Source organism: Chionomys nivalis, chromosome 4 (genome assembly GCF_950005125.1).
Source record: "Chionomys nivalis chromosome 4, mChiNiv1.1, whole genome shotgun sequence".
Classification (NCBI taxonomy): domain Eukaryota; kingdom Metazoa; phylum Chordata; class Mammalia; order Rodentia; family Cricetidae; genus Chionomys; species Chionomys nivalis.
The window spans coordinates 4,248,180-4,271,801 of record NC_080089.1 but is presented as its reverse complement, the minus strand read 5'-3'; the positions used below and the strand labels follow the sequence as shown (position 1 = coordinate 4,271,801).

General features: G+C 37.8%; 1 protein-coding gene across 3 annotated transcripts in view; it reads right to left on the bottom strand.

Moving 5' to 3' along the window:
- Alkbh8 (alkB homolog 8, tRNA methyltransferase) overlaps positions 1-21,736 on the bottom strand; it is a 58,321-nt gene extending 36,585 nt beyond the window's left edge. The window contains exons 1-7 of one of the 3 annotated variants that reach the window (XM_057767432.1): positions 21,626-21,736; positions 17,825-17,960; positions 14,089-14,326; positions 13,003-13,134; positions 12,085-12,180; positions 6,850-6,954; positions 4,898-4,968 (exon numbers count right to left, since the gene is read on the bottom strand). In XM_057767432.1, the coding sequence (XP_057623415.1) occupies positions 4,898-4,968; positions 6,850-6,954; positions 12,085-12,180; positions 13,003-13,134; positions 14,089-14,326; positions 17,825-17,960; positions 21,626-21,639 (792 nt within the window). In that variant the 5' untranslated portion in view covers positions 21,640-21,736. The other 2 variants (XM_057767431.1, XM_057767433.1) reach the window with 2 other exon arrangements.
- Positions 21,737-23,622: the final 1,886 nt, after the last annotated feature.

The window sequence follows — 23,622 nt, the reverse complement described above, 5'->3', positions numbered from 1 at the left end:
TGAGGGCAGCTGGATCACAACCGAATTGAATCGAAGATCTTGGTATTAATTCATACACCTATGAACACCTGATTTTTGACAAAGAAACTAAAATTTTACAATGAAAAAAGAAAAGCACCTTCAACAAATGGTCCTGGCATAACTGGATGTCAGCATGTAGAAGAAGGCAAACAGATCCATATCTATCCCCATGCACAAAACTCAAGTCCAAAAGGATCACACACCTTAAGAAAATGATCGGCACTGAACCTGACAGAAAAGATAGCGGGAAGTAGACTTCAATGCATGGGCACAGGAGACCACTTCCTATATATAACACCAATAGCACACACTCAGAGATCAACAATCAATAAATGGAACAACCTGAAACAGAGAAGCTTCTATAAGGCAAAGGGCACAGTCAATAAGACAAAATGGCAGCCTATGGAATGGGAAAAGATCTTAACCAACTCCACATTGGATAGAAGACTGATCTCCAAAATACACAAAGAACACAAGAAACTAAACATTAAAATACCAAATAATCTAATAAAAAATGGGGTACATATCTAAGCAGAAGAATCTCATATGGCCAAAAGACACTTAAGGAACTGCTCAACATACTTAGCTAACAGGGAAATGTAAATCAAAATGACTCTGAGATACCATGTTACACTAGTCAGAATGGCTAAGATCAAAAACAGCAATGATAGTTTATGCTGGAGAAGATGTGGAGTAAGTAAGCAGAACACTCCTTCATTGCTGGTGGAAGCACAAACTTGTACAGCAATTTTGAAAATCAGTACGGCAGTTTCTCAGAAAATTTGGAATCAATGTACCTCAAGATGCAGCAATACCACTTTTGGGCATATACTCAAAAGATGCACACTCACACCACAAGGATATTTGCTCAAACGTGCTCATAGGAGCCTTATTCTTAAGATCAGAACCTAAAAACATCCGAGATGTATGTCAACAGAACAGATAAAGAAATTGTGGTACATTTACACAAGGAGTACTACTCAGCGGTAAAAAACAATAAAACTTGCATGCAAATGCATGGAACTATTAAAAAAAAAATTCTGAATGAGGTAACCCAGACCCAGAAAAATAAACATTTTATATACTCACTCATGAGTGGATATTAAATGTAAAGCAAAGGATAACCAGTCTGTAGTCCACAACCCCAGAGAAGCTGGGTAACAAGGAGGACCCCTGGGAAGGGGAAATAGACAAGTTCTCCTGAGAAAATGGGGAGCATGCAGGGTGTGTTTGGGGGGGGGGTCGACAAGGAAGGGTGAAAAGGGAGGAGAAGGGGAGAAGGGGAGGGAGGGAAGAGGAAAACAGGAGGGAATAGGATGGTGGAGACTGGTGAAGGGCAGAGAGGGAGAGCAATGAAAAAGATATCTTGATTGCGCGAGCCATTATGGGGTTAGCATCAAACCTGGCACCAGGCAAATTCCCATGAATCCACAAGGATGACCTGAGCCAAGACCCTAAGTAATAGTGGAGATGGTGCCTGAACAGGCCTTTCACTGTAATCTGTAATCAGATTGGTGAATACCTGAGTTATAGAACCTTCAACCAGCAACTGATGAAAGAATAAAAAGGAGATGAGTCAAAGAGAAGGCGGAGCAATAATATGAGCAAAGGGGTCAACACCATAATGGGGATACAAAGAGAAACAGCTGACCTGAGCTAGAGGGAGCTTACTGACTCTGGACTGATAGTAGGGGAACCTATATAGGAACAAACTAGGTCCTGTGAATATGGGTGACAATTGTTTGGATTGGGCAGTCTGTAGGGCCACTAGCTTTGGCTATGGGACCAAGATTTATCCCTAGTGCTTGAACTGGTCTTTTGGAGCCCACTCTTTTTGCCAGGATACCTTGCTCAGCCTAAATATGGGAGGAGGGCATTGGTTCTGCCTCAAAGCTACATGTCAGACTTTGTTGATTCATCATGGGAATCTTTACCCAGTCTGATAGGGATGGGGTGGGGGGAAGATGGAGGGAGCAGGAGGAGGGGAGAAAATAGTAACTGGGATAGGTATGTGAAATGAGAAAAGACAGTTTAAAAAAAATAATTAATTAAAGAAAGAAAGAAAGAAAGAAAGAGAGAGAGAGAGAAAGAGAAAGAAAGAAAGAAAGAAAGAAAGAGAGAAAGAGAGAAAGAGAGAAAGAGAGAAAGAGAGAAAGAGAGAAAGAGAGAAAGAGAGAAAGAGAGAAAGGGAGGGAGGGAGGGAGGGAGGGAGGGAGGGAGGGAGGGAGGGAGGGAGGGAGGGAGGGAGGGAGGGAGGGAGTCACAAGCAGACAGGTTCCAATGGTACACTACAAGAAATTATAGGAAATTTCTTAAAACAACTGTGGATGCCTGCTGTGCCAAGGGTAAGAAAACTTGCACCCAGGTCATGGGTATAAGGACTTCCTTTTCTGCCAAAAAAAATGAAGGTTTCAAGCAAAGACCCCTAGTGGACAAGCCTTGATGAGTTTTTACTTAAATGGAAGTTTGAAAACTATTTTAACAAGATTAACTCATTTTATTCCTACCATAATCTTTTGGTCAGGAAAACAATTTTAATAACCCCATTTGATAAGGAAAATAAAAGTTCAGATTTAGAACCTTACTTTAAATAGCAGGATAATCTGAAATGTTAATTTTGAAATTTTCAAAATCTCAAAATTTTACTTCCCCTCAAACAATCTTTTAAGGTAAAATCTGTGCCTGTAATAACTATAACTCATATCCTTCCTAGCTATTACATAGGAAGTTTTAACAAAAAACTTAATCATTCCACCAGCAGATGAAAAGTACATCTCCAGAGACAAGAAATGGAAATACTGATCAACAAGATTTTACATCATTTAATTAAGTACTTCTAGTGTTTAATTTCATATTTCCTTGGAAGGGAGGCAAATTTCTCCAGGAGAAAAGAAGCAAATTCCTACCTTTGACATACCTTCTTGCTTACAGTTTCCCAGGTCAGCAACAAAGCTAGCTCTCTTGTCCCTGCCCTCTCTTCAATCTTTTTCAGAACTAACCAGTATGTATAATCTAACATGCTCCTTATGGTCTAATGTTACAGGGCCAGCCTTTTCCTCTAAACAGTCAGTGCAAATAAGAACAATGTATTTCTATAACTCAGAGGTGAAGTGTGAAATGGCCACAGACCTACAATGAAGTCTGCCATCATTTTTCTCATTAGGGAGCTTGAAGACATGCTGATCTCACTTGTCATTTTTTTTTTTTTAATTTCTCAGCTTTGGGAAGAAAACTCAAGAATGTTACTCACTGATCTTCTAAAACTACAAGTAACAATCAGCAACATAAAAAACGAAATGTTTTTTCTCCCATGCTCATTAATTCTAAAACCTTCTATACAAAAATCTACATATGTAAGTGATAAGATCGTTTACTATATCAAATAAATCATATTGGCTTTCTAATCACAGCAATAAGATGATCAGAAGAATACAGCAAAGGTTAAGAAGCCAGAGTGCTTAAGCTATAGAGATGGGAACTGTACAGATATAAGGGGAAAGAGACAAAAGGAGGAAGAGGGGAGGAGAAAAGGAGGGTGAGAGGCAAAACTTGCCTTCAGGAGAGACATCAGATTTCAAATAACCCCTAGTCAGATGCTCTTATATTTCAAAAATTATTTTGGATTTATTTTTTTTAATTTCTGTCTGAAAGTCCATTTGAAACTTGTATATATTATAAGTGTTACATCTCTGAGAGGAAAGGTATTCTGGCAGTAGAAAAATAAGGAATACCAAAGTCATATCACCCAACAAACCTAATACAAAATAATTTTTGGAAAAGACACAAGAGGGTGTTTGTCTCTGCTTGGAAGAAAAGCAGCAAAGAACTGAACAGGACATCAGCCTTATATAGGGGTTTTTGGGGGGAAGGAAGACCTCTCCAGGGTGGCCTGATCTTGAGGCAAGTTCAGGAATTGCTGTAATTCTCTGGCCTGATCTTGGGGGAAAACTCATGAATTAATGGAATTTTGTGACCTGATCGCATGCCTTTTTTTTTCCTGTAGGGTAGAGCTTAGCCACCTGCATCTCCAGACAGAAATGGCCATTAAAACTGTAAGAGTAGTCTTGAGGGACAGGGCCTGGGCCACATGCCTCAAAGGGCTAGGTCTGGCTATCAGAGTAGTCGGGGCCTGGTCCCTCATTCATTGAGGGGCTTATATTCACCATATTAAAGCATGGCTCTACATGTATAGCAGCTCAAGCAAATTGCAAGAGAAATCAAACACTGAATAAACATAGGCCTTTCCTTTACCTGGCGGGGCAGATATTATCCTCTGCTAACATTTCTGAAAGGCCTGACTCAAGTTACCCAAGAATAAAGGTCTACCATGTGGCCAGGTGTGGAGGCACACACTTTTAATCCTAGCACTCAGGAGGCAGAGGCAGGTGGATCTTTGTGAGTTCCAGGCCAGTCTGGTCTACATAAGGAGATCAAAGCCAAAAAGATTACATCTAAACTGCCAAATAAATAAATGAGTAGTTTATGTACTTGTATTTCAGTTCTGTCATTAACTCATTATCCTACTTCATACAGTGACTATCGTTTGCCATCAGGTGACAACGAAACAAAGGCAGGTCAAAAATTGGCCAAATAGTACCATAGAAAATCTATCTGTATTTTACCCAACTGCTAATTTGAAATGTATCAATAAAAGTATAGACTTTCCTGGCATCTGATGACAACTTAAAAAAAAAAAAAGAAGGGAGGAGTAGTCATTTAGGAATTAACATGCTAACAAAGTTCTTTTCTTTTAGAAATTTTAATTCATTTTAATTAGAATGGATATTCCCACATGGGGAAACAAGGTACTGTGCAAGGTAAAATAGGCTAAAAGCTGATTTAAAAACAAAAAGAAAAAAAATGCTTTAGCACTTACCTCTGACCCCAAACTGAGAGAAATAATCTCATCCTCAAATGCAGAATGTGTGTCAATATGGGCAGGAATTCCTGAGATAGAAAACATGACAATATCATTTCATTGTCCATTGTAGATTTAGACTACCACATGTAGTCTCACATAATTATGGTGAAAAGATTGTTTGGTTCTTAAGAACGTACTATAATCTCAGTTAGAGGGAAACAGAATGAATATGACTCAACAAAATTAAACTAAATATAAAACAGGATAACTCGACATCAAAGTAAAATGACATTGAGAACTGACTTTAAATAAAGTCTCAGGAGTAACTGCTTAAATAGGACACTTTCCAGTCACAGTCCAGGAGGTCAATGTGGAAGACAGATACAAATCATTCTTTTCCATAAACACTGGGATTCTCAAAGACTTTGACAACAGAGGCCATTAATACACTAAATACTTAGTGTATTAATAATTAAGATACCACTTTTTCCATTCATCAGTCTGGCAAATGAGTAGACATTGGTAAAGAAAGTATAACTCAGAGAAAAGATACAAAGAAGAAAGATACATCCTACTAAAGGATGTATAGACTGGTGGAAAGCCAGACAGGAAAACAAGAAATTCAAATACTTACAATAATTACACTACAGTACACATCTAAAGTCCTAGCCCTGCGGGAGCTGGGAAAGGAGCAGTTCAAGTTTGAGTCAGTCTTGAGGGCTGGGAATGTAGCACAGTGACTGGGTTCCTGTCTAGCAGGTACTAAGCTGTGGCGATACTTTGTTTATGCTATAATAATTAAGTTTGCTGGAAGATCAGAGTGCAGTTTTAGCCACTAGTTAACCACAGAGGCCAGGTACTTGGGAAAAGGAAAGAGGAAGTGATATGGCTCAGTAGAGAGAAGAAGTGATAATAAGGCAAGGTACAGAAAGAAGTTCAACCCCTTTCAGCTGAAAAGTTAGCTAGGTTAAGAGGTGGCTGTTGCTTGCTCCTTTGTCTCTTTGATCTTTCAACATTTATCCCAATATCTGACTCCAGATTTTTATTATAATTCACGCTACACTAGGTCCTAAATTTAATCCTCAGCATCACAATGAAACAATAAAAAATAAAAAATAAAGCATTCCATGATTTAAAAAAAAAAAAAGTGGGACAAAAAGTGATTCCCTTTGGCGTGGGGGGGAAATCACTTAACTACAAATATCGGGTGAAAATGCTACTAATAAGCTACCTATACCTAAGATTTTCACTGACAAATACTCCTAGAATTATCTTACACATTCTAAAGCAGGAGGAGAAAAATCATCCAACAGTTAACTTTCTTCCTTTCTGTGGCTAACTTGCTTCTTCTATTATGCATTTCTTGTTTTCCAAGCTACCAACTCCCTCTCTAACATGTTGAGAGAGGAACAAAAACTAGAAACAGCAATGTATATCCATTTAGTTATATTTTATAATGGAAGCTCCTCAAGCGATGGAGGTACAGACTACAAGTAATAAGAAGTTATACAGATACTGAATATTATCGAAGCAGTCTAAAACTTAATTTTAGATAAAATAAAAACAACACTGAATTTTTATCTTGAAAAGTTTCATAACCTTCTTAATTCTGAAATACACAACAGGGATATTAAAGAAGAAACAAATGGGGCTGGAGATATGGCTCAGTGATTAAGAGCACTGGATACTCTTCCCAGAAGATTAAGAGCACTGGATACTCTTCCCAGAAGACCCAGGTTCAGTTTCCAACACCCACATAGCAGCTCACAACCATCTATAACTTCAGTTCCATGGGACATGACAGTTTCCCTTCTGACCTCCTAGGGCACTAGAGTCACACATGATTCACAGACATGCATACAGTCAAAACACACACACACACATATATATAGAGAGAGAGAGTTAAAAGAAAATAGATAACCTAAAATGAAAGAATTTAAAAAAAAAAAAAAAAAAAAAACACCTACCATGCCCAGGCTCATACTGATTTATGGTCAACTGATCAGGTTTATGTTTAATGTAACCTTCTTTCAACCATTTTTCCAAAATGCTGTTGCAAATATCAGGAAGACCTAAAGGTGGTAACCAGAAAAGCAAAACACACTCAGAAACTATATATTTAATCAAAAATATAAAAGTAACATTGATACTAATCTGAGCTTTTAGTGTTGTGGTCAAAACAAAAAAAGATGACAAATCCACAGGCAAAACAAATTAAAAATAGATCTGTAAGAATATTTAAAATTTTTACACCATTGACACAATCAAATAAAAAGCACAAAATAATAATTTTACTAATAACAAATCTGACATTTTGTAAAATGATAATAAACTTAATATACACTGAAATGCCCTTATCCAAAATCACTGTTTCATATATACTTTATACCAGGCTGAGAGTAATCTTATATCTTATTTTTGATGTGCTTATGTTTTTACTATGACTCATCACATAGGCTTAGATATGGATATTTTCCATTGGAAGTATCATATCTACTCTCAAACATCCTCAGATTTTGGAGAAATTGGAATTTTATATTTTCAGATTTACAGAGACTCAACCTAGAGACTCTGTTAGAAATTAAATACTTTGTCAAATTTTAAATACCCACAAGGCACAAGGAGTATATATGTGAGAAACATGTCATAAGTGGATAATAGAGAACTACTTTTACAATATGAAGCGATTCATGTTCAACTATGTGCCTGAATAGATACACACACTTTGGATATGAACTCGTTTCATGAAAAGTGAGAAGAATGTGTGTTAACCTGATTAGAGCATATGTTTCTAAAGGGAAGAAGAAGAGAATGAGGATTGAAGTAAATAGGAAAACACAAACTGAGGTAATTCTAAAAAAGAAAAAGATATATGCTCTCAAAAAGACAGAGAGGAAACATGCAAATCAACAAAATCAGAAGGAAAAGGGGGGACATAATAGACACCAAGGAAATCCAGAAAATCATTAAAAACCTATACATCACACAACTTGAAAATCTAAAAGTGACAAATTTCTTTTTATTTATTTATTTATTAGAAATTTCCACCTCAGTTCCACTCTTGGGAATATACCCAAGAGACAGACAAATTTCTTAATAGATTTCACTTACCATAGTTAAATCAAGATCAGAACTAGAAATAGTCATTAAAAGTCTCTAAACCAAAAAAAGACCAGGGCCAGAATTCTACCACATGTTCAAAAAAGAAGTAATACCAGTATGCCTAAAATTATTACACAAAACAGAAAAAGAAGCAACAACGCCAAGTTTATTATGAGGCTAGTCATCCTGATACTGAAACCACACAAAGACTCAACAAAGAAGAGAATTAATGACCAATATCCCTCAACACAAAAATATTCAACAAAATACTTATAAACCAAATCTAAGAACACATCAAAAAGAGTATCAACCATGATAAAGTAGATTTTTTTTCCCAAAGATTCAGGGATGGCTCAACATACAAAAATCAGTCAATATAAACAAGCTGAAAGAACAAAAAAGATCATCTCATTAGATGTTGAAAAAGTGATTGGAAAAAAAAATCCAACACCTCTTCATTATAAAAGTCTTGGAGAGATCAAGGATATAAGGGATATACATCAATGTAATAAATGTAATATATAGCAAGCCAATAGCCAAAAACAAATTAAATGGAGAGAAAAATCAAAGCAATCCCACTAAAATCAGGAACAAGACAAGGATGTCTACTCTCTCCATATCTATTCAATATAGTACTTGAAGTTCTAGCTAAAGCAGTAAGACAACTAAAGGAGATCAAGGGGACACAAGTAGGAGAAGAAGTCAAAGTATCACTATTTGCAGATGATGATAGTATACATAAGCAATCCCACAAATTTTACCAGGGAACTCCTACAGCTGATAAACACCTTCCGCAAAGTGGTTGAATACAAGATTAACTCAAAAAGATGAGTAGCTCTGCTATAAACAAAGGATAAACAGGTGGAGAAAGAAATCAGGGAAACAACACCCTTCACTATAGCCACAAATAATATAAAATATCTTGGTGTAACTCTAACCAAGCAAGTGAAAGACCTTTATGATAAGAACTTCAAGTATTTAAAGGAAAAATCGGAGAAGATATCAGAATATAAAAAGAGCTCCCATGCTCTCATATCGCTAGGGATAATGCAGTAAAAGTGGCCCTATTACCAAAAGCAACCTACAGAGTCAATGAAATTTCTATTAAAATTAAAACATGATTCTTTACAGACCTTAAAAGAATAATACTGAACTTCATATGAAAACACAAAAAACCCAGAATAGCTAAAACAATCCTGTATGATAAAAGAACTACTGGAGTTAGCACCATCTCTGACTTCAAGTTCAACTACAGAACTATAGTAATAAAAAAGCACATGGTATTGGCATAAAAACACATTGGTCAAGGAAATACAATTGGAGACCCATGCATAAATCCATACATTTATGAACACTTGATTTTTCTCAAAGTAGTCAAAATTATATAATGGAAAAAAAAGAAGTCATCTTCAACAAATGGTGCTGGTCTAACTGAAGGTTGACACAAGAAGAATGCAATTTGAGACTTATCTATAAAGTTGCACAAAATTCAAGTCCAAGTGGATCAAGGACTTCAACATAAGTCCAAAAGAGAAAGTGGGAGACGATTTTGAATGCATTGGCACAGGAGAAAACTTCCTGAACAGAACACCAAAATCACTGACACTACGATGGACATTTAATAAATGGAACCTCATGAAACTGAAAAGCTTCTGTAAGGCAAAGACATCATCAGTAGGAAAAACAGAAGCCTACAGAATGAAAAAAGATCTTATCAACCCTATATCTTACGGAGGGGTAATTTCCAAAATATATAGAGAACTCAAGAAATTAGACATCAATAAATCAAATAAGTAAATTTAAAAATGGGGTATAGATCTAAACAAAGAATTCACAAGAGAAGAGTCTCAGATGGCCAAGAAACACTTATAAAACGTTCAATACCCTTAGTTATTAGGGAAATGCAAATCAAAAGACTCTGAGATTTCATCTTACACTATCAGAATGCTAAGATCAAAATCACAACTGATAGCTCATGCTGTCGAGGATGTGGAGCAAGGTGAACACGCCACTCATACAGCCACTTTGGGAAATCAGTATGGTGATTTGCCAGAAAAATTGGAAATCAATCTACTTCAAGACCCAGCTATATCACTGTTAGACATATTTCCAAAGGATGATCAACCATACCACAAGGACAAGTGTTCAACTATGTTCATAGATAGCAGCTTTATTCCTAATAGTCAGAACCTGGAAACAACCTGGATGTCCTTCATCAAAAGAATGGATGAAGAAAATGTGGTATGTTTGCACAATGGAGTATTACTCAGCTGTTAAAAACAATGACATCATGAAATTCATAGGCAAATGGAAGGAACTAGAAAAAAAATCATCCTGAATATAGTAACCCAGATCCAGAAAGACAAACATAATATATACTCACTTATAAGTTGATAATAGCTATAATGAATAACCATGCTACAATCCGCAGACCCAGAGAACCTAAGTAACAGGGAGGGTTCAAGGTGGAATACTTAGATCTCCTTGGGAACGGGAATTAGAATAAATTTTGTGGGTGGACTAGGGGTGGATGGGGATGGGAACAGAAGTGATGAGGAGGCATGGGATGGAGAAAGATAGTATGTAAAGAGATGACTGGAAAACAGAGGCATTTCAGAGTGCAACGGAAACTCTGAAGAATCTACAAGGATAACCCCAACTAAGACTCCTAGAAATAGGGGATTCTTAGCCTGAACTGGCCATCTCCTGGAATCAGGCAAGACTTCCATTAGAGGGATTGGGTCACCAAACTAGCCATATAACCTTTGACGTATAACCTGTCTTGCCCACAAGATGTGCTGGGATTAAGGTAGTGAAGAAATTGTGAGAGTGGCCAACCAATGACAAGTGCAGTCTGGGAACCATGCCACGAGAGTAACACACGGCCTGAAGCACCAGGACCCAGAGGCTGAGTGGCCCAGAGACCTAGGACAGAAGCAAACACGATTGAAGAAAAAGATGTCAATGTAATGATACCTAATGATATTCTGCTATACTCATAGATTGGTGTCTAGCCTAGAAGTCATCAGAGAGGCTTTATCCAGCCACTTGTAGAAACAGATGCAGAAACCTACATTCAACCATTATGCTAAGCTTGCAGAATCCTGCTGAAGAGGGGAAAGAAAGATTGTGGGAGTCAGAGGGGTCAAGGAAAGTCACAGAATCAACTAACCTAGTTTTATAGGAGCTCACAGAGACTGGACCAACAATTAGGGAGTCTGACCTAGGCACTCTGTATATATTTGACAGTTGTAGGACTCCTAACAGTGGGACCAGAGGCTGTCTCTGATGTTTCTGCTGGCTTTTGGGACCCTATTCTTCATACTGGGTCACCTTGCCCAGTCTTAATACAAGAAGAGGTGCTTAGTCTTACTGGAACTTGATATGCCATGTTGTGTTGGTATCCATGGGAGGTTTGCCCTTTTCTGAATAGAAATGGAGCAGTTAGGGGAAGAGGCTGGGATGCTGTGGGACAATGGTCTTTTAATCTTTTATCTTGTATTATTTTAATAAAATGCTGACAGGCCAGTAGCCAGGCAATGCGACCAGGCAGGTACTAGAGGCGGGGGATGAGAACAGGAGAATTCTGGGAAGAAGAAAGAAGCAGTCTGCAGTGTCACCCAGATGCAGAGGAAGCAAGGTGAGAATGCCTCGCTGATAAATGTACCAAGCCACATGGCTAACAGAGACAAGAATAAGGGGCTACTTTAAGATGTAAGAATTAGTTAATAAGAAACCTGAGCAAACAGGTCAACAAGTTGATAATTAATGTAAACTTCTGTGTGTTTTTTGGGGACTGAATGGCTACAGGACCAGGTGGGACAGAAACCTCTGTCAACACTGGGAGAAGATGGAGGAGAAACTGCAGTCAGGATGCAAAATAAATAAACGAAGGAAGGAAGGAACAGAAGTAGACAAGAGCTTCGACTTCATCTGTATATTTGAACTTTTATAACTAAACCAGGCCACTTACTCAATGAAAATGCTCTCAATTTAACCAGTCACCTCAAAAATTGACCTATAGATGGCATGCACCTCAACTACTATAGATTTCTTACATATCACATGCCAGTACCCGCTGTGTGTTAACATGTACTCACCGCCAGGTAAGGGCTTATCTTTATCCACAGTGTTGTTCTCATAGTGGAATTCATAACCAAAATGTTTAACTCTTCTGTGTTTTAAAGACTTCTGAACTGTATAAAGAAAATAAACTGCTTGAAAGAAAAGGACAGCACACTTCATATTTCACTCAACATTATAAGGAGTTGTTAGGTAATGACAGCTTCTAATTGCTAAATTTCCTGTTTTAATAGCATTACCCATTTTGTTTATATAATTTGTTTCATTATGCTTAAAACACCTATTAATGAGAGAGGAATATGCATATATCCTGCCACTCACAGGGTTGCTAGTTATCTGGAAAGAGGTGAAGCAGCTCTCATGGGATGTCCTATACCAGTTAGTGCCAGAGAAAATCTCAGAGCAGAGAGGAAATGTTGGGATCCAGGTCAGTCTACAGCCTTCTCAGAGACCCCGATGAAACAACTAAAGGAACACTAGCTCTGTGTCCTTGTCTAGCAGCAGATCTGGCAAGGTCCAGTCTGGGGCCGAGGACAGGGTCTTGAAGGAGTCAAGGATTCAGATTATGGGAATCTGACTTCTCCCCATTGAACAGACTACAGACTATATTTATGAGTCCCAGTCCTGAGTGCTTAGCCTGTGCCACATGAGTCAAGTCAAGAAGTAAACAAGATTTTAAACAGTGGAAGATCTGATAAAAGCTATGTTAATATTACTCAGACTAGAGTTTAGAACTGGTCACTAATACAAATGTTATATATAATACTGTTGTTAAGAACTATTAGTGTGGCTTGCCTACTACCATGTCCAAGCTACTTTCAGTGATCTTGGGGAAACAGTAAAATGCCAATAAACCTATGGTGTACAATGAAAGCAAGAGCAGAAACAGGATATTTTCCAAAAATCTAATTTATGGACCTTGTAGTTTTACTTACAATTCTGATTGCCTGTGTCTCCTGTCCAATTAACACTTTCCAAAAGCATTTTCTCATCCTCAGAAGAAATAATTTCTTCTACCACCAAGAGGCCGGGAGGCAAGGCTTGAAGTCCCAACTTTTTCCATTGTGCTACAGGAAAACAAATTAAAATACTCATATACAAAATCTGAACTCCCGGAAAAAATAAATTCTGCACCAATGTCACAGTTTGCAAAGCTCTAAATCACCATTTTCAGAAGAATGCTGAAGGCCCACAGAAAGGGCAAAAGCAAAGATCAAGATCAGAGTTGTACTGTACTGTACTCTTTATAGTTCGTTTTAACAAAGAATGGCACTCAAGTCTTCTGTTTGCACATGATTGAGTCACTTTGTAAACTTCATTTGAAGACAAGGTTTTTCATATAGTTATAAACTGCTATTAAAAAATGTCAAGGGTAAAACAATACCAAATGGGGATGGAAACCACAAGACCAATTAATTTAATACAGAAAAGGCTTTAACAAAGTTCAACATTCCTTTATGATACAATCTCTGAAGAACTAGAAAGTACCATACCCCAATATATAAAGACTATATTTAACAAACCTATGGACAATTATGCTAAACAGAGAAAAACTGAATATATTTCTTCTAATATCAACAGCAATGAGACAAGGGTGTCCTCTCTCCACTAGGATTCAATATAGGGTTTGAAGTCTTAACTAGATCAATAAGAAGAAGAAATAGAAGGGGTTCACCTACAAAAAGAAGCCAATGTATCTATAATTGTGTCTAACATCCTTATCCAACAGAAAATATTAAAATTCTTTTGGGTATATAACCAGGAGCAGGATAGCTGGAACATATGAAAACACTATTTCAAACTGTCCACATTCTTACCAGCAGTGAGTAGGGGCTCCTCTCTTTCTGCATCAGCCTTTGACCCCAACACACCAGCAGATATATATATATATATACACACCAGCATATACATGTGTACACACACATACACACAGACCACCACCCTCCCACACACAAAGAGTAATTGATAGACACTCCGTAAGAAGAAAACTTACACAAAAAAAGTAAGTAACTTCAAGGTACCTTTTTCCACATAATTCAAGTACAGAATGATCTTCTGCCCCAAATCATCAATGATTTCTTTTCCATTGAGGTTAGCATATGCTTTCTTGGATTCTTCGATAGTTTTGTATATTACAAATGCATAAGGTTTATTAGGTGGCATTAAGAGAGCTTCCATGGGTCCAGAATTCTCTAAAGCCAAAAGCAGCTGCTTCCTACTCACACCATTACCAAGACCACCATTGGCAACAACCAGGCTCTTTAAAAAAAAGTGGGGGGGGGGAGTGAGGTAAGTAAAAAGCAATTGATATGACCTATTTATTTGAAAATAAAATAAAATCATGATTTCAGAATATTGTAATTATTTTTTTCCTTTGGTTATTTGGTTTGCTAGCTTCATACAAAGTATATAAACCAATTTACTGAATACTTTGGAGGAAGTTTTCCTATGCTATAAACATTTATTGTTAAATAGTTTGCAATGGTGACATATTCATTTCTTCATAACAGAAATGAAGGTTAAAATCTAACTTCCTATTATGTTTAGAAATACAAATCAACATAATGAAAAAGAAGGAATGAAGGCTAGAGAGAAAACATGCAATCAGCAGTAATATGATATATTTTACCAAAGAATAAATGATTTACATTTTTGACCTATTTAAAGCTAATTAGCATAATCTTTAAAACAAAGTAAACTTATTGGGTAATATAAGACACACTTTACAGAGCAAGAAACTATTGAGCAAAAAAACAGGTTAAGGGAATGAGGGAGCACTTTGGGTCTTCTGGAACCCATACTTCAAATATAATTATTCCACCATGTTTACCAAAAAGTAAAATTGAGGAACTGGATCAACGAAAATTTAATTGCATGTTCAGAAACCATGAAAAGTTTCCCGCTCAAATAAACTAATTCAGTCAAAGTAATTTAGTCAGATTGCAAGTAAACTTTTTACCTTTATAAATTTCAAGATTACTTCCTGTCACTTTGAAGACTTTAGTCATGGGATGTGAGGGAATGAGGAAATTCTTGTTTCCTTATTTTGAGGTGTATAGTCTAGTACCCTATAGTTTCTACACTTAAAACCCGCCTTATATGGTGTTAACACAATTTATCACCTATTATTTCTGAATCTTATTTTAGTGTGTGTGTCAGTGTGCAGGTGCTGTAACACCCATGTGAAGATAAAAGGACAACTTCCTGGAGTTATTTCTCTCCTTCTACCTCATCAGGTTCAAGGACAGAACTCAGGTCGTTAGGTTTGTGTAGCAGGCACCTTTATCTCCTGAGACATCTCGCTGGTGTAACCAATTACATCTAAAAACATTTAAAACAAAAAACAAACAAACAAACAAAAAATGAATGGAATGGTATATTCTTATCAATTTCAGCATTTACACCAAGTGTTGAAAATGTCCTTAAAATATTTCAAGGATATGCGAGTCATGTAAATTTCTGTAACACAGCCTCAACTTGGTTTACTTAACAAACTATTAAAATGTGAGACCCATTCTTAGCTCACAAGACATGTTTGTTCTGAGTACAATAGTTTTCTGATTCCATGAGTTGTACTGTTTACGATTAGTAAATTAATGTTCATTTTATTACACAATATGAGGATATCTACAACATTCCTCGAAAAGAGTGTAACAGAATTATCATCAAACTGGAAAATGAAAAAAGACAAAACTCTCTCCCCCAAAGGACAGCCAAATACATTTGTACAAACAAGTATAAGGATACACATAATAAACTCATTATTACAATACTATATTAAACAGCATAAAATTTATTCTCATATTACTTTATCATGGACTTCATTCAATAAGATGTTTTCAGTAAAATATTGTAACAATTTTGTTTTGTGTGGCCACCACTACAAAAAAACACTCCCATTTCCCTAAATCTGAGTCAGAGACAAAAAGGAAAAAAAGTACTTTTTCTATTCTCATGTACTTAATACAACATAATTAAAAAGACCAGCAACCAATTAATTCTAAGCAGATTCTGCAGCAAGCTCAGTTAAGTGTCCTCTAATTGCTCTCTAGACAAAATCAATTCAGTTTAACACCAGTTACCTAGTGAGAACAACAGAACCCACAGGCTCAGTCCTGCAAGCCTGCTCCCATCAGCAGGAAACTATCACCTACACTTCTGACAAAATAGCTATAACTCAGTTCCTGAGATTCCCTGCTCAGGGGCTATTAAATTACTAGAACAGCTCATAGAACTCAGTGAAACACTGCTCACGGCCACTCATTCATTAGTAGGTTATTAAAAGGCAGCAATTCACTGCCCTCCCTTAGGACACCACCCTCCAGCAAATTACACATGTTCCAATAACCAAAAGCTCTCAATTCTGTCTTTTTATAGTTTTATGGCACCTTCCACACAGGCATGACTGAACATATCATGGGCCACTGGTTGTTATGGTTTATATATGTGAGATGTCCCCTACAGTCTCAATTCTTTGGATAGCTGATCCTCATTGGATGGCACTGTTTAAAGAGGTTATGATTATATATAGCCTAGCTGGCTGATACTGGATAGTATAGGTGGGGCTTGTAGACTGTAGCTCCACCTAGCTTCTTCTCTAGCCACTTCCTATCTACCATTTTAAGATGACTAGCCACTTCGGACGCCCTAGGCCATAGGACCCAGTACTGCAATAATGCCTTTTCTGCTATAATAGACTGTAGTTTCAAAATGGTGATAAAAAAATTCCTTCCCCCTTACTCTGTCAGCTATTTTGTTGTAGTAATAATAAAAGTAACTACCATAGTGATCAAGATTTCTTTCCCCAGAGAAAGCTTGGCTAAGATCCAACTCTCCAATGATACCTAGGTGTCTGTAGTGGGCAGAGGTCACTCAGAAGCCATTAGTCACTTCATTTGTAAATAAAAGACAACTAAATTTATTCCTGAGGGTCTTTAGTTTTAGGTATGGCATATATACTATATCCAGTTTAGAAACAAAAGCCAAGGCCAAAAGTAATGTTCATATCTAAATAAAGAGAGAAGTGAGTTACATTGAGTTATAATCTAAAGCCCAGGAAATCTCACAGTAGCTCATAGTATCTCAACTATTTCCAAAAGACAAGAAAAGGTTTTCTAAATAAGGACTAATGAAAATAGTTTATATTATATAAACAAAATACTTTGTAAAATAGGGAAGGTAAGAAAAGAAGAAAGATTATATTAAGATATTGAAGATCTATCTTCAAGTTTCTATTCAACCACATACTAGTTTATATTAACTTCTCAAAGATGATAGTTTTCCCATCTAGCTTTTAGAGAATTAATTAAACATAATAATGAATGTTAAATTTGCTTTATTAACTAAAAAGACTTAATACATAATTGCAACATGCTCTAGTTCAGTGGTTCTCAATCATTAGAAAACCCATACTTCTGATGGTCTTGGGAATAGAGACACTACGCAGTGGCAAAATCCTGGTTATGAAGTGGCAATGAAAAACTTTCACGGTTGTGGGTTCCTAAGACCATCAGAAACATGTTTTCCTATAATTGTGAACTACATGTTGAGAACCGCTCTATTTCAATCCACACTAACAACATGAATTCAAACTACAGACCATACAGAAAATGAGCACATCCTATCACACGTATATTTAATACAGGTGCAACATATCACTGAATAATTACAGCTTCGAGCTACACTTCACAATATTAACATAATACATTACAAGATTGATACAGGTATATTCAAGTGATAATAACACTTTAAGGTCACCTGAGTGGGATGAGATACTGCCTGGATGCCTTCATGTTTCAGCAACACATGCCTGGCTTTACTCTGTTTCCTTAAGAACTTCTTCTCAATTTTGTTAAGTTTTAAGCCACCTTTATGATTGATGTTCATAGTAATACTGTAGAGAAGAGGGATAAAAAGTGTAAATCTTAAAAGTCCTGGAAAATAATTATGTTATTCATATTTTCTGTGTTTATAAAAAACTGTGTTTTGTAAAAAAAAAAATTAGTTTCCTTTCAACAACCTAGAAAAGTAAAAACCACTTAAAAAAAGTGAAATACTGGGGCTGGAGAGATGGCTCAGCGGTTAAGAGCACTGGTTGTTCTTCCAGAGAACCCGGGTTCAATTCCCAGCACCCACATGACAGCTAACAACTGTCTGTAACTCCAGTTTCTGGGGATCTGATACCTTCACACCAATCAACATAAAATAAAGTTAAATAAATTATAAAAAAAAGTGAAATACTTCAGAAAGTAAGAGAAACTCATGACAAATCATCTGTTAGCTTAAGTCCTCCATTGTGATGTAAACTGTGGGAGAGCAAGAATGCCAGCATATGGTACCTACCCAGGAAATATGGAGGAAGAATAAAGGAATGTTCAGTGAGCATTTATGCCTATTATGACCTTAGTGCCCTGACCATACAATTATAACACACTGCATGGCTTTGTAGGAACTTCTAAGTTAGCTGAGCAAAACAAAAACAAATACACACCAAAAAAAAAAAAAGAAGAAGAAAAAAAGAAAGAAAAAGAAAATATATGACATATCTTCATATAATTAACTACTAATAGAATTTTTGTTGCTTGTTTCATAACTACAGAGAAAAACACAAAATCAATGTAATTGAAAATATTAGGAAGATTTCAAATTAGAAGGATCAGAACATACGGATTTTTTTTTTTTTTTTTTTTTTTTGGTTTTTTGAGACAAGGTTTCTCTGTGGCTTTGGAGCCTGTCCTGGAACTAGCTCTTGTAGACCAGGCTGGTCTCGAACTCACAGAGATCCGCCTGCCTCTGCTCCCGAGTGCTGGGATTAAAGGCATGCGCCACCACCGCCCGGGGAACATACGGATTTTTAAAAGGGAGTATTCAGTGAGGTAATAAAAAGCAAAGGATAAACAAAGATGTCCATCAACAGCAGTGAAATATTACAATAAATTGAGTTTTTTTTCTTTATTTCTCCTTATTTTGTTGTTCTGTTTTGAATATATTATGTGAATAGGGTGTCACATATTCCAGGCTGGACTCCAATTTGCTACAAGGCTGAGGATGACCTTAAACTTCTGATACTACTGCTCTGTATCTCAAAGACGCGCTGGTTCAAAGACGCGCTGGCTGGCTGGCAGGCATTACAGGTGTGCATCCCACAAGTCCAGCTTATGCTTATTTTTTTGTTTATTGAGACAGTTACTCACTATGCAGCCCTAGCTGACATAAGACCCATAAAAGTTATCCTGCCTCAGCCTTTGTGTGCTGGGACTACAAATGTGCACACCATGCACATAAATATTTTAGAGCAGCAAGTGTAGTTCAGTGCTACACATTTCAAAGTTAACAAAATAAACTCAAATAAAATTACATTTTAAAACAACTGGGGGCACAGTCAAAATTAATTACTAGACTTAATTTAAGGACAGAAGAAAAATGGCATTAGTTCAGTTTCCTATAACACAGAGTACATGTTGGACATTAAAGTGAGTAAGGCAAGCTGGTTGGACAAAACAGGTCAACTGTAATGAGAATGAGAAGACCTGCAATATCCTATCTGCAGCAAGCAGAAATGCTGATCTAATTTACACTGGAGACATAGAAGGAAAGACACAGGGAGAGGGGAGAAAGAAAAAAAAAATGTTCCAAAAGATCAACAGGCTTTGGTGATTACTGAGATGTGAACAGAGGAATCAAGGTCACTGCACAGTTGCTTGAATGCACCTTATGTGTGACAGGAGTTAGGTCACCAGATAGTAGCCATTATAGTAGTTCAGTGACCTCCAGTCTGAGCACGTTCTCTGTTGATAAAGAGAGAATAGAGACATAAAGGCTCTGCTACTAGCTAAATACCAGTACATCTTGCTGGATCCTACCCCAACTGGCAACTGTACTGTGCCCATTCCCAAGTCAAAAAACTGAGAGCTGTGGCTCGGAGAGACAGCTCAGTGGTTATAAACAGTGACAGCTATTCCTGAGTACCTGGATTCAAGTCCTAGCACCCACATGGTAGTTCACAACCAGGAGATCTGGCACACTCTTCTGCCTTCCTTGAGCCCCAGACATGCAAGAAGTGCACAGATACACATGCAGGCAAAAAACACGAACAGAAAATAAAAATAATATTTTTTAAAAAAGCTAATCAATCAACACATATAATGTGAATCTTTTGATTGTAACACACTTATTAGCAAACACTAAGAACAAACCGAAATTCCTATCAAACAAGGCTTCACATACCTGTTTTTAAAATATGAGAAATCAGTGATAATGACTTGGTTCCAAGAAAGAGAAGTAGGTACGTGAGTAAGGAAAGATAGTCTTTCATGGCTTTTGAGTTTATAAGCTATCCAAAATGCACTATCTATTTTAAAAGAACACAGAAACAGTTAAGCAATTAGAAAAAAAAATTACTCCATTATTTATCATACCCCTTTCTCACTTTTTGAATTACATATTCTACGTTATTTTTGCTTACACTTGGTGTTTATTATCTTTTCCTACAAGTGCATAGAAATTTAACTGCATGAAGCAGTGATTTAGTAATATTCACCAGGTAGCACTTAGCACTTAAACAGGATGTGATACCCAAGAGCAACTCATTATTTTTTGTTTGTTTGATAAATGTAGTAGAATTTGCCATTTTAGCTCCTAAACTTCTCTTCTCCAGAATTCTGATTTTGGCTGCCATCTTCAACGATTTCCATAACACTGGATGTGTATCCGGATTACACGAATGTGCTGGGCTCAAATTCTCACTATAGTCTTGGATTCCTGGCATGCAGCTTGCAACAAAAACGTTCAGTGGTTATATCTACTTAAGTCTCTCTTAGTGTCCGCATCGTTGTCTAAGTTCTCTGGGATTATGGTTTGTAGGCTGGCTTTCTTTGCTTTATGTTTACATGGGAAGTAGAAAGTAGAAAAAGAAAAGATCTCCTGAGTAAATTGTGTGCATGGGGACCTTGGCGGAGGATTGAAAGGGGGAGGGGAGAGGCAGGCAGGGAGGGAGGGAGGGGAGCAGAGAAAAATGTAGAGCTCAATAAATATCAGTAAAAAAAAAAAAAAGTTCAGTGAAATCGACCAAAACCACAGGCAACACCACCCCCACCCTACAGGCAGAAGGGCTGATCAAGAAGCGTGTAAATCGCAAAAACATGTACGAACCTTTACTAGCTTACCTTTGCTTCACAGAAATGATGCTGACTGGAAAAGAGCTAGAATCAAGTGCCGGTCTCCAACCACAAAAGCAGCTAACACAGGCATCCCTGGGCATTCATCCCACGCCAAACGCATGAACACTAGACCCTACCAGAGCTGCCAACACAGAGGCATGCCTGGGCCCATAGACCGCACCCTACCCAACCTGGGTGGGCCCACGCTGGCCAAGACAACGGACAAGGAGCTGCCAGGAATAAGCTATGGTTTGCGACCCTCCGTCACCGCTAAAAACTAGTACCATACTCTTCTTTCTCTCTTCACCAGAGGTTTTCACCTCACCGATGCTTTTTCTCTATCGTCAGCCAGCCCCACTGGAGCGTATAGAGGTACGCAACCGCTCTCACACCACCTCACCTGGGCGCCGCCATGTTGTAGGCAATCGTACTACATTTCCCATGAGCCCACGGGGCTACCACAGCGCTCCCACAACACCCTCTCGCGCCCAAAATCTTTTGTTGACACTTTCTCGGCCAAGAGTCTGTAATCTGTTGTGCTGTTTGGCTGCTTTATGTGGGTGGATAGTAATGATTGGAGGAGCACTACAACTGGCACGTTACTAAAACAGCATACTTCCTAAATGCATGCTAAGGATTTAACCCACAGATAAGTATCGTCCTCACCCTTTATTAAGGAAAGTTATCTTTGTAAAAGACCTAGACGGTTACAGAAAACTACAACTAATCAAGATGAAGATCTGTGAAGGCCAGTGTCAACTGTCATCTACAATACAATTCTTGTACCTAAATCTCAAGAGATCTGCAGAGAAAAAGGAGGTAAAGCAAATGGGGAGTCATCCATAAAGTCTCACCAACTAGACTGTCTACATATGAGTTGAACAAAACAATGAAAACAGACATGCTTCTAAGGTCAAACAGAAAGTTCATGAGGCCTTAACACTACACAAAGAACTACAGGAAAATAAGGAATTCTAAGAGCAAGAGAAATAGTCTTCTCCAGGGAAGAGCGCACCAGTTGTTGTCGAATAATAAGTTGTCAGCCCTGAAAACACTAAAAAGCAATCTATACAAATGTAGTAATTTGTATTTATGTATACATGCAAAATTAATATTAAAAGAGGTCTTGAGTTTGAGAACATGGAGGAACAGTATAGGAATGGATTTGCAGAACAGAAATGCAATGGGTAAATTGCATAATTATAATCTTAAAAAACAGAAATAGTAGGAACTCTATAAATGAAGAAGGAGGAGGAGGAGAAGAAGAGGAAGAAAAAGGAGAAGGAGAGGAAGAGGGAGAGGAAAAAGGAGAGGAGGAAGAAGAAGAAGAAATTGGATCTGCTTTGGAAAGACATTTCTTTCTTTTTTTTATTGAAAAAATTTCCGCCTCCTACCCGCCTCCCATTTCCCTCCCCTTCCCTCTCCAGTAGGAAGAGCAGTCAGGGTTCCGTGCCCTGTGGGAAGTCCAAGGTCCTCCCCCCTCCATCCAGGTCTAGGAAGGTAAGCATCCAAACAGGCTAGGCTCCCACAAAGCCAGTTCATGCAGTAAGTAGGATCAAAACTCAGTGCCATTGTCCTTGGCTTCTCATCAGCCCTCATTGTCCACCATGTTCAGAGAGTCCGGTTTTATCCCATGCTTATTCAGTCCCAGTCCAGCTGGCCTTGGTGAGCTCCCAAGAGATCAGCCCCACTGTCACAGTGGGTGGGTGCACCCCTTGCAGTCCTGATTTCCTTGCTCATGTTCTCCCTCCTTCTGCTCCTCATTTGAACTTTGGGAGCTCAGTCCAGTGCTCCAATATGGGTCTCTGTCTCTATCTCCATCCATCGCCAGATGAAGGTTCTATGGTGATATGCACGATATTCATCAGTATGGCTATAGGATAGGGTCATTTCAGGTTTCCTCTCCTCAGATGCCAAAGGAACTAGCTGGGGACATCTCCCTGAACACCTGGGAGCCCCTCTAGAGTCAAGTCTCTTGCCAACCCTAAGATGGCTCCCTTAATTAGGATATATACTTCCCTGCTCCCATATCCACCCTTCCTTTATCCCAACCATCCCATTCCCAAAAGCTCCCCCCATCCTCCCATTCTGACTTTTCTCTCCCCATTTCCCCTTACCCCAATCCCACCCCACCCACAAGTTCCCAGTTTTTGCCTGGCAATCTTGTCTACTTCCAATATCCAGGCGGAGGACTATATGTTTTTCTTTGGGTTCACCTTCTTATTTAACTTCTTTAAAATCACAAATTAAAGGCTCAATGTCCTTTTTTTATGGTTAGAAACCAATTATGAGTGAGAATATCCCATGTTCATCTTTTTGGGTCTGGGTTACCTCACTCAGGATAGTGTTTTCTATTTCCATCCGTTTGCTTGCAAAACTCAAGATATCATTGTTTTT